The sequence below is a fragment of the Palaemon carinicauda genome, chromosome 28, assembly GCF_036898095.1.
Source record: "Palaemon carinicauda isolate YSFRI2023 chromosome 28, ASM3689809v2, whole genome shotgun sequence".
In the NCBI taxonomy this organism is placed as follows: domain Eukaryota; kingdom Metazoa; phylum Arthropoda; class Malacostraca; order Decapoda; family Palaemonidae; genus Palaemon; species Palaemon carinicauda.
In genome coordinates, this window is record NC_090752.1 from 45,558,559 (window position 1) to 45,571,058 (window position 12,500).

Sequence of the window (12,500 nt, forward strand, 5' to 3'; positions counted from 1 at the left end):
TGATTCTTTCTTAGCTCTGATTGGTGGTTGTACGTGACGTCATACGATCGCTTTTTTTATGAATGATTTTAACCAGGTAGGGGTAGAAAACCTATACTTATTACAAATAAATTATGATTGAAAATTACATTTTTATGGAAATTAATAACTTAAAACAAGTTATTAAATTGGTAATAAATAGATACTGGATCTTGTTAAAGGGTGTAAGTTGATCAATATCCCCCAACGAGGGGAAGTAAAAATTTCATGCTTATGGCAGGTAGAAGCAAAATAAATCTGCAAAACTGCAAATGTTGGTCATTAGGGGCCTGAAAGATGCTAGGTTAAAATACTTCTTTACTAAAGCAGTCCCGTTTTTAATCGTCCCTTGTTAGTTTCCCTCTTAAAGTTCTCAAACTGATGCCAAATAGGACTACACTGTGAACAAAGGAATGGGGCTTCAGAGACGAACGCGGGCACCTTAGTGTGAGAGGATATGTAACGCACTTATCCTTCCCCTTAGTTGATTAGACTGGGTAAAGTCTATTGGGTGTGCAGATATCTCTAGTTATCTTCGGATACGTCCCTGATTATACACGATATCTTCGAAAAGTCGTTCCGGGGGTTAGAACGCCGTGATACCCGACGCTAATTCTCTTGTAATATCACTCGCAGAAATATTATACAGTAGGGAGCTGCTGAAGGGAACGTGCATCAGGACGACATGGCTCGAGCCCTAAAATAAATTTTACCTACGTCAAAATCCGTTAATTGTGGAGGCAAGCTCCCCTCTCATTTGCTTAGCCATCTACTATCTGAAAATGTTAAATATCATTACTAATAAAGCTTCAAACCAAGGTGAGGGTATGCTACTACTGGCACCTGAATCTAAACTTGCTGCTTTGGCTGTTGCCCAAGACCACTCATGAGGAATTACTCCCTATTCTCTTCCTGAGGTTAGCATCCCTATCCCTGCAGTGATTCCACATACTGTAATCAAGATTGACTTTCAGTTTCAGCTCGTACTCAGTACTATCCTTACACTTATCACACGAAGCCTCCAAAAAAGAAACTGAAGATAGAAGTACTGAAGCAAGCCATGAAATATTAAATACACATTAAGAACTGCTTGATGTATCTCTTGGTTTTGCTCACAACCTGTTGAAAGTAGAACAAGAACAAGGGAAGCCATGCACTCACTAGGTAGCCACAGGTTTGGGCAGTGGTTGTGCATGGCTAGAGCTGCAAAATTTTTTACTTTGTTGCTTCAAGATGAAGGACACTAATGAACTTTGGGAAGCCTCATTGAAATACCCTTAGTTTGTTATTTAATAACAGCCAGAAAAAGTATAACCTTTCATTTTAGTATTACTTTCTTTACTCCTGAAACCATAGCATAAAAGTTTCCATACAAGATTTATGATCAAAATTGTGGTGTAATTAAAGTCCATGTAAAAGAAATCAATTTATTTTACATTCCAAAAGTAGTTTCATTACAAAGTAAAACATGATTGAAATGAAACTTCAGTGAAATTTTCTTTCCATAAAAATATATTACAAATCCTGTATTTACTAAAAAGACATTTTTTACTTGTCTTTCTTAGGAAATTCATTACTGTACATTCAGCCTACAGTATCTTATCTAGTTCCAGTTAATTTAGGGCTTTTCATTTTAAAATATATCACAACTTTGTGATTACTATAACTGTCTTTCATTAGAGTAAATATCTCCAGTTGATAAACTGCACACAAGTAAATGTTGAATAATCTAAACCAAGAAATATAGGTACGTGACATTAATGGAACTAAGTTACTTGCACATAATAATAATATTACTTCTAAGCACCACTGATCTTTAGGACGAGTTGTAGCTTATTACGCAGTAGGGACTATCCCTACACTAAAAATTCTTTTGGCAGAATAATTCTTATTTTCCCTGGCTTACAAAATGATTGGAAGATTCAAATCCAAACAGATTACAGTGATCACTTAATTCAGCTAAACACGTACAACAAAACAATAGTAGTTAATCCCTTAGAAGCTATCATCATTTTGCCTCTAGTGTTTGCTAGTTGCAAATAAAATTTCTAAAGATTTGATGCAATCTCTAAAAATACCTTACCAGGACTCAAGCATTAGTTATGATTAAAATAATTTTGAAGTTTCAAGCAATGGAGTACAGTACTATGTTATCAAATCTGCTATGAAATAAGACAAAACCATCTAACCTTTCCTGTCTTAGGCAAAATTTTAGGAAAACTTCATAAATCTATGTGAATTAGGATCCACCAGAACTTTCTTATTACAATTGGTCGGATAAAACTTGCAAAAATATTGCTATTTATTTATATACAATATATCATTGTTTTCATAAGTTACACTATACAGCCTTGTTTATACTAAAACATATAGTACAAAAATATGAAGTAAACCATTTATATAACTTGAAGAATAAATAAGAGGTTATCATTGAATGTTGCTTAGGTGAAAGTCAATTATCTGATTGTGCGATAGCTTCAAGAGGAACTTTTGTCAGCACAAAATATGTTTACAATTCTTAGTTCACATTTCTAAAATGCAAGTACATTAATCAACTTTGAAAATATTAGATTTTATCATCGATTTTATAATCTTACTACTGTATATACTATTATAACTTTAATGCCTAGTGTAGAGAGGTCGAGCAACTGCCCAAATATTAGCAATTTTAGGAAAAAGACGGCGAAAAAAATGAGAGGGGAGGTAGCCTTCTCAATTTAGGAATTGATAGTCAGTTAGGCCTGTTTTAAAATTTAAGGGGGAGAATACTAAAGTGTAAGGGAAGATTCAAGACAAGACTCTTCAGGTCATGATGTAGCCTACTTTACCCATTTTGGAGGACATTATTGTATCCTTACCCATAATCCACAACGCACTACCTGTATCGCCATGGGCGTGCTCGCCTCTCAACGTGGACTCTAGTTCAAAGCCTAGTTCATACTATGCTAACTATGCTGTCAAAAGTCCTTTCCTAAGTGCTATTTACCTGATGTAAACTTGATAAAAATTCATATTGAAACGCTTTGATAGCAAATTAGGACCTGTTGTATGGCCAATTATGTATAAAAAATAATTAGAAAGAATAAAAGTTCAAGTACGGTAATAATAAAACGGTAATAACCATTATAATTGACACAACTTGAATTTTCCGAATCTCATAAATTGATTGTAGGCCTACATATTCATAATCTTAATGTGCTGCTGAATTCTTCATAAAAAAATATAAAAAACATTCTAATTGTCATATATGAGCATTAAAGATCACAAGTTACATGATAAAAATCAAATAATTTACATTCATTAATGAGCAAAGTTTAACTTATTTAAATTCTGGATTCTTTGCAGAGATACGCTTGACTGCTTCAGTTGTTTCTGAATACAGTATCATCCTTAATTCATTTACTCTTGATTTAAAGTCCATTACAGTTTAAGATGTAGTTGTTTACAAAGCCATGTCTTTTATACACAATTAACAAATTCTAATCCAAGAGCTACAATGTTACTTTCCTCAACGAAAATTTTATTGTCATCTAGAAATGTCCTTTCACCTACTCATTAGAAAAACATGATTATCCAAATTCTTTAAGATAAACTGTTCTTCAATCCATCAAATTCAATTTTCATGTATAATATGAACGTGCAAAGTGCTATCATACAAAGATCCTTTAGAAACAGATCTTGTCACTTGCACAGCACACACTTTTCATCCGCCTTCAGGATACCTCTTAGTAGTAGCTTTTTATTGTTAAAAAAAATATATATATGTATATATTCTTCACCACACTGGTATTCCCCCAGGCTCTTGTACTTTAGAACCCTTACTGTTGGTTATTTAGAAACCTATCAAAATACTTGCACTTGTATATACAATTGGAAGATCACAGACTAGGATCTCCATATCTACAGTAAGTAGTGTAGAAAAAAAAATTCAGCTTTACTAGTTTCCTACTAGAATGAGTGTGATACCACTTCTGGATCATCCGTGAAAGAAACGACTACTAAGTATAAACGAAATAAAGGTTTTGATAGAAAAAAATATCTGCGAGATCGATAAGTTGCACATAACCCAACTACAACAACACAAACATACTTGATGAATAGGTGAAATGCCCGGGTGACATACAATGAATGAATATCAAACAGTACAAGCTAACCACAGAAAAGGCTTAAGAATAGAAGGTCAGTACAGACGACTGGTTTCCTCTCAGTAGTAAGAAGGGTGGCATATCTTTGGTAAGGGTCTCTAACCAAGCCATGTATAAGGGTGCAGATACTGTCCCGACCACTGGCATTGGCAAAGTCCTGGAAGTAAAGAGAAAATGTTAGGAGGCACTCTGAAAGGTAGTATTACTTTTAGACAAAGTTTAGCAATGGGAATTTGGTTTGTCTAAACATTAAATAATCCTTAGAGAAAATTTACAGAACATTGTAAAATTTCTGTGATATAGTTATACCATTACACAAATTCTTCATGGTGTAAACACAACACCCCTCCCTTAGCTATTAGAACTTTCTGAACATTCGACAACCAAAAGTAATTTCATAATTTCAGGCCTAAATTAACATTGCTCAATTTCAGTTATTGCAATATGCATCACTTCTACATATAATAGTAAAGAAGATTTAAAAAAATAGGCTGTTAAGTAATCAATTCTGATAAAAAGAGCTCTAACATGCTAATGGGCTTATATTGTATTTTTGGTTGAATTCCTTGAAAAAAATCCCATTACTACTAACGTGTAACAAAGGTCAATATATTTTCCGGCTTGCAATTGACTTTAATTTGGACAAAGTACTTCAATTGTATCTCTGGTAAATTAATTGAGGTTCTGTAAAACAATTTTTTGTTGGCCAAATGCCTAAGTTCTAATTGGAAAAATGAAAATGCTTACATCACAATCATGGAAGCCTGTTTAGAATGCTGCATCAGAAGCTCCCTTAGACGAATATGACGGTTGGTCTTCTCACGCAATGCTACCAACTCAGATTCTGTGATGCAACCTTCTTTGTTTTCTCTTTCAACTTCTGAAAAAGAGAGGAGTTACTGAGATTACAAGAATGAACACCAGACACTTGTTATTTCATCAGTACATACAATTATGGTGTCCTAGAATAAGAGAGTATAATGTTCCATCAAGATTTCATATGGGTTTCATGGGCTAATTATTCCATTTTAACCGTAAACCAGGAACTTAAACCAGGAACGGGAACAATGAGCATAACAAATCTTAAGAGGTTTTAAGGTACCCAGAAATCTTTCAGTTAATGGTTGGTTACAGTAGAACCAAGTGGTTACCTTCATTTTCATCTTCTGGGATAACTTCAAATTTGCTGATGAGGTTATTAAATTCAGTCAATGATTCGTCCCTTGGCTTCTTCTGTACATCTGGTACCATTACTACATCACTAAAGTCAATACGGAACTTGCACAAGAGTTCAGCCATTTTCAATTGCTCTGTTTGTAAGTCATCCTGAAATGGTGACAGACAATTAGGAAATAAAAAATATAAAGAAGATAATAGGAAAACATACAAATTACTATCCAGTATTTGTAAAAAAAAAAATCATCAGACTTTGTTCTGAAAAAGGGCATGCTGTATGGTTCCCCCAACATATGTTAAGTCATTTAGTGACAAAAAAAAAAAACTTATACAGTACTTTAGTTACAATAAAACAAGGTTAATACTTTTGTATCAATAAAACAAGGGTTATTATTTCATAAAACAAACTAAGGCTTATGCTTTCATTACAATAAACAAATGTTAACATGATAAAGGATCTAACCTTTTTATTTGCAAGGCAGAAAACTCTCAAAGAACATTGTGACCAATTAGAACGTGTTGTCAGGATATAAGGAAGCAGCAGAGTCAGGCCTGAAATGAAAAACAAAAGCATCTATTAATACTGTAATTAATTTCAGATAAAAATAATAACACATATTATGAGACATTCATCTATGGGAAGACAAGCCGTGACAGGTGAGGTAAACCCACGACAACTAACATGAATAAAATTCAATACTTTATGTCTAAATGCCAAACCAAGAAGAATAAATATGGAAAAAATATGTAATAAACTACCAGTAGTTATGATTCAAGAACTCTCAATAATAAATCATAATAAAACTGAAATTTTGAAACAATTTAACATTACCAAGCTACAGTTATTAAAGGTGATGCTAATGTCCCTTAACTGACTTATATACATGGTCATGTTTCAATGATTACTTTTTATGTTACAGATATTACTTATAAAGTAACACTAACAGTTGCATAAAAACTGAAACAGACCTTGGGGGTCCTAAAGTGATCAGTAATCTGTCACAATGAGGACAGAGAGCATCATACTGATAGAATAAATAAATTACCTCCATCGTCGAAAAGCCACCAAACATCAATGCTGCCTTTGGGTTGTTTCCTGGTGAACCTCAACATGGCATCTACAATCTGAGGAGGAACTATTTCTCCTGCAGGATTTGTGTATTCTATTTCCTTCTTATTCTTTCCAATTTTAAGTCCCAGCCCTCCACTGGAAGGTTCATCGTCTGGAGCATAACTTGTAGCTAAGGAAGTGCTTGAGGGATGGTAAGAAGCTGAGAAAGCAAAAAAGAAAATTCTGTTAAGATATTATAAGAAACTGATTACCTTAAATACATCAGGTAATAGTTTTATCTTAGGATTACAGTTACTTTAAAAATAATATTAAAACCTTATCTGGAAATACAGTAATAAACTACAGTGTATGCAATCACTCAGTTTGACTGAGCAACATATTTCATACTTCTTAAGAAATCAAATCTCTTACTGCTCAAAATAACGAACAAAAAAAGGTATTTGATGCATGTATTCTCAGGCACTAATACAGAGCAACTAAAGGCTTAGAAATTCTAACTGAAAACAAAAAGCTATCTTGACTGGTTTGAATCTGGGTAATATCTCTTTAATAAAGCACTAAATATTCCCAAGTCATACCACTATTGATGACATGCAAAAAAAGTAATGGCACAACCTTCATTTGCAAGCAATGCAAGGTTTTTTAATGGCCTTACTTATAATATCAAAGATTGGTCAAATCAAACCAATTTCTATTATTACAAATAAATAATAGAACGGAAGCTACAATACCAAATATTGGATGACATGTTTTAAATTCTTCTGAGGAAAGATCACAGGTGTAGTGAATTATCCTCACTTGTTTCAGATACTCCCTGAAGTTATATGCCAAGGGTTTTGATTTAGTAATCTGCCTGCAAAACCATCTTATACCAACTGTACTGAAGCATTCACTTTGAGTTTAATTTCTTCATGTTGTACACTACAGTGTATAAAAACAATTACCGCTAAGCTTAAAATGTTACGGAACACTCCTTATCCTAATACGTACTGTATACCTACTGTTGATATCGTTCATTTATCAGATTTACTTTTATATCACAAAATGTGTGGAATATTAAAAAAAAAAATCCACTTTATAACAAGACTGCAAGAAAAATATGCTTATGTAAACTTCAGATTGTGATAGAGAAGCATAAGGATGTTCAGCAGATATCTAACATGGAAGTATTGAATAACTTTGTGAATCATCAGTTTGTACTTGAAATTACTGCACTTAACTACTTCCCAGTCAGATACCGAACTTAAATATGTCTATGCACATGCCAACTAAGAACTAAAATATATGCATGACATCTAACATAACCATCCATGCTTATATTGCATGAACATTCACACAATATCTTACCATGCTTACAACAAGATGACTCACAACAACAGACTGCCTATTAATCTAACATAACTGCAGCAACACCCATGAATACCACTATGCGAGGAAAAGAAAAAGTAGGGTATATAGCAGAGGCTTAGTTTATGAATATGTACTAGTTATTATACACTTACTAAAAAATGTTTAATTGTGATGATTTCTCCCTTTTGAAATCAGCTTAATTAGAACTCTTAAATCCTTTCCTTGCAACATTAAGGGATAAACTATCAAGACTACTCCAACAGTTCCACAGAGACAAATGTAGACTCCTAACCAAGACTTAACACTTGATAGGTAAGGTCACCGGAAGCAACTCGAGTCACATAATAATCATTCATGATGTCTTCTATTGAAATTCACTTCTTATGAATAAACAGTATGACTCAATATCATCTTAAAAACATATGAGAAACTAGGTTCTTATGCTGCTTCCCAGTACATTACCCATTCAGTCCTCAGATAGTCTCTCTTTGGATGAGCCAAAACTAATACTGTCACTACCTGGCTGTTACCTTTCATTATCTTTTGGAGCCCCATTGACAGGGCTTTGGTTAAGGCTGGAATAAATGCATCAAAACATTTATCACCAGGAACAATGTAGAAAAAAGTACAAAATTGACATGTACTGTAATTCCATAAAATCAGGTACAGTATTCAAGTTAGTTAACACACACTCAAAATCTAGGTCTTCATAAAAGCTCAACCACTTGATATCATGAAGAGTTCTACTGAGCAGTAACAGTAACATTTAACACTCAATACTAGATGAAAGTCAAAATTTCACATTAAAGACAAACTTAATCCATTCAGTCTAAAGCACAGTACATCTTGCAATATTTCTAACTAGCCCTAAAAAATACAGTAATAAAGGGTATGCTGAAAATTATGAGCACTGTGCTCTATTAAAAATCCCACTTTACTGATATTCAAAAATAAACTAATGCAATTTAAATCTAAATGTTCACTTCTATGTAAAAATATTAGAAACTTTATACTACATTACTGTTGTTGAAAAGAGCATACAAATAATTGAAAGAGCAAAGATTATTGGGCACTGTACCTTGGAATCCAGGATTGTTGTCATTATTTCCTCCTGGGTTTGTTGCACTTAAAGGAGTGGGCTCTGGTTCTTCTCCTCTCTGACGTATAGTTTCAACAACAGTGGAATAATCTAGTCCACCAGCAACTCTTAGGATACCCACAGCCAAGTGCATGTCAAAAGCATAGCTGCAATTACAAATAAATTTCATTATTATACAGTACTAGAAATCAAAAAGAAAAAAAATTACAAATCTAATATCTAACCAACTTCAAAATTAGTGTAAGAAACTAGTTAACAGTATTGAAGCATATAAAATGGAATAATAATGAACACTTACTGAATTGTATTGAAATAGCTGTTTAGTTCACTGAAAGGACAAGTTTGCCAATTAGTTTTGTAGCCCATTAGGACGGTGTTGGGATGGAGTTTTCCAAGGCCAACATTAGCCATAAGTGTTCTGGCTGCTAGTTCCATGGAAGGTCCATCAGCCAAAGAATAGAAAGCCCGAATTTTGTGGTTTGATAACCATCTGTTGGCATCTAGAGTCAGGTGAGCCCGGACTCTCTTTGATTGTTGATCCTGGAAAGAAATTCCATTAAAACCTTCTTATATGAAGCATTTCCTATTTAACAATAAGGACTCGGAAAAGATATGTACAGTATATCCGATAATTTTCATTATGCATAATAAAGCAATTAAGGTTTCTAAATCACAAATTTTCAAAATATGCAAGGTATATAGTGCAATATGCATTTGAATCTCCAACCAAATTTCTTAAGAAGTGATACGTATAAAGTTACTATACTGTAATTAAAATCTGAACAATGAACTCACCGGAAGGCATTGACCCGCTATAAGCAAGGACATATTTTTGGTGATGGCATTAGCAAAGTGAATAAGTGGAGGACGTGAAGAGGGGGCACCACTCAGTACCAACACCTGAGGACGGTATGTCTTGACATGTTCTTCAACGTTACTAAGAGCAGTAACAGAGTTAAGAGCTAAGGAATATGTCTGTGCCTGTGTTGAAGATCCCCAGTTCACATCTGATATCAAAGGACAGAAAATTATTTTAAAAAAGGGTTTCTTAATTTACAGAATAATTTTTTTCTTTCATTCATAGTGTGAACAGTGCAATGCAAAATTTCAAACATCCATTTACTCAACAATTGAAATACTTCCTGGAATGACTAGCTATCTAATGAATACTACTTCATTTGTGTAGGTTGTGTGCCAAAAGGAAAACCTACATCATGTTTCCTTGTAACATAATTACTTTATTATATTTCATCAGAACATGGATAAAATACAAACCTGGTTTTCTGTAGGCCACTATGACGTAAAGCAAAACGATGATCAGTACAGTCAGCAAGGCTGTCCACCATTGGATAAGGAACATAATGGCCGTACACATTATACCACCAGCCAAACTAAGCCACTTATTATAATACTGAAAAGAGAAGGAATTCCTTAAAACATAAGATGCTGATTTAGAAATTCTATCGCTAAAATAATAAATGAATCTTTCAATTTAAATGAAGTTTATATAGAAAAAGAATTAATTATAAAATTATATCATAGACAAGATGGCATTTTATCTTATAAAACAAAAGTCTAGAGTAATAAAAGAGGTGAAGTAGACAATGAAATATTCTTGATGTATATCAAATTAGATTTAGTATCAGGTTAATAGTCTAAGAGAGAGAGAGAGACTTATGAATGAATACAACAGGTTTCATTCCTGATACCTGTATTATTCAGGGGAAATGTCTAGCCATTTGTACCAAGTTAATTAAATACACACTACATTACTATAATACTGTATTTATGAATATCTGTATAGAAATACAAAGAGAGGAAGTCTTTAAACAGGTTAATAATAACATGTTAATACTTTGATGATATCACAATCAATTGCTAAAAATGACAGTCTTGTCTTCTAACGAGATTGCAAAGATAATTTCAAAAGAAAAAAAAACACTAAATATTAATCTCAAAATTGTTCTACTGTGTAATAACATAGCACATGGAAAATAAATTTATATTTATTCACATCTACTTACAGATTTAGCTTAAATGGTCATTAAGTGATTCAAAACTGAAATCTACATACTCCAAAATCGTAAAATCCAACTTTATTCTTTTTTTCAAATATAACCCCTTGGATTATAGTCAGTTGAATGCCCCACCAACTGCTACAGAAACCAACATTTCTCCCAATCTTTCTTTTAGTTTTACTATCATTCAAACTTCCATCCTCACCCTAAATGTAGGTCTCCAACCGGGAACTTTTTGTAACGAAGCATGGAACGTGGAGAAATTGATCAGCGCATACGCGGCCAGGAAGAAGTTTGTGATGATTGGTGCAATGGCATCTAAACGGGCTGGGGTTGGAAGAATGGACAAATAAAAATTTAATCAATAGAAAAAAAGACAAAGTCATACTTGTTCAGAATCAAAAGGAAGTAAATTTTTCTAATCAGTGACAATCTACTGATAAAAAAAATGGAATGCTAAATGAAATATTTGAAATATTAGTTGTTATTGCATACAGGTATAGTAACGTTACACAATCCTAAAATATACCCAAATACTAATTTATCTCCAATTACTGTAGTATATTTGGTGCCAAGATTTCCTTAGCACTGTTAAACCAAAACAGTATGTAATGGTGAAATGGTATTTTATTATCTTCTGTTTATATCAAAATCATAAAATAGTTTAACAACACTTTTATCAAAAGACAATGAAAAATACTAAACATAAAAGCCTTACCGATGAGTGTAAAAATGAGAATGATGAAAAATGCCAAAACGAATCCTCTGTATGGCTCATCATTTTTCCCATAGCCTTTGGCAAAGAATTCGATGTAAGGATACAGCTTATCCTTGCAGAGAGCCTGAAAAAAATTATGAACATTTTCATATACTGGATATGGATATGTGCTCTGAGAACTAACAAGATTGAGATGATGAGATGGGATGAAGAACAGATGGTCAGAAAGGCAATAGTTATGGAAGTGGTAATACAGACCCATAGGATGATTATATGAGACCTTGAGCTCATGAAGAATCCAAGAATACATTGTATATCATAGAGGAAAAAAGTTTATGATGATACTGGTTTGCTGGTAGCTGATATTATATTTAATCACAGGGTAATTAATATTAGCAAAGTATTTCAAGATATAATTTATGATTAGAATTCTATTTAACAGCAATTACATATTTAAAAACTACAAAAATCAAGAGAGCAAAATGAAACCGGTTGTAGCTTATTTGGTCCTACCTGGAAGACTTTTGGGGCAGACACCAAGGAGGCCAGAGCTGATGATATGGTGGCTGCAAAACATCCGGCATAAATGAGAGGGCCAAAGATGGAAATCAGTTCCATGACCTATAAAAGAAACACAGGATTTCCATTTTAATATGTAAAACTCGAATCTTCATGGAAGGTTAAGATAACTATGAACTGTATGCTTAAAAAGTTATCAGTTTTATGACCCATAAAAACCTAAACCACTCCTTAATGAAGTAAAGTAATCCTAAATATAAAGTATTATTACTATATTGTATATTATAGTCATTATTAGCTAAGCTACAACTCTAGTTGGAAAAGAGAGATGCGATAAGGGCTCCAACAAAAGAAAATATAGCCCAGTGAGGAAGGAAAATAAGGA

The 12,500-nt window shown here is 33.2% G+C and overlaps 1 protein-coding gene across 2 annotated transcripts in view; it reads right to left on the reverse strand.

Annotated features, from left to right (window-relative positions):
- Positions 1-1,431: 1,431 nt before the first annotated feature.
- LOC137621555 (bumetanide-sensitive sodium-(potassium)-chloride cotransporter-like) overlaps positions 1,432-12,500 on the reverse strand; it is a 51,854-nt gene continuing 40,785 nt past the window's right edge. For both annotated transcript variants that reach the window (XM_068351945.1, XM_068351947.1), the window contains exons 10-21: positions 12,110-12,217; positions 11,597-11,720; positions 11,084-11,205; positions 10,136-10,271; positions 9,656-9,867; positions 9,159-9,400; positions 8,840-9,006; positions 6,386-6,610; positions 5,803-5,891; positions 5,315-5,489; positions 4,911-5,043; positions 1,432-4,320 (exon numbers count right to left, since the gene is read on the reverse strand). In XM_068351945.1, coding sequence (XP_068208046.1) covers positions 4,185-4,320; positions 4,911-5,043; positions 5,315-5,489; positions 5,803-5,891; positions 6,386-6,610; positions 8,840-9,006; positions 9,159-9,400; positions 9,656-9,867; positions 10,136-10,271; positions 11,084-11,205; positions 11,597-11,720; positions 12,110-12,217 — 1,869 coding nt within the window. In that variant the 3' untranslated portion in view covers positions 1,432-4,184. The remainder of the gene's footprint in view (positions 4,321-4,910; positions 5,044-5,314; positions 5,490-5,802; positions 5,892-6,385; positions 6,611-8,839; positions 9,007-9,158; positions 9,401-9,655; positions 9,868-10,135; positions 10,272-11,083; positions 11,206-11,596; positions 11,721-12,109; positions 12,218-12,500) is intronic.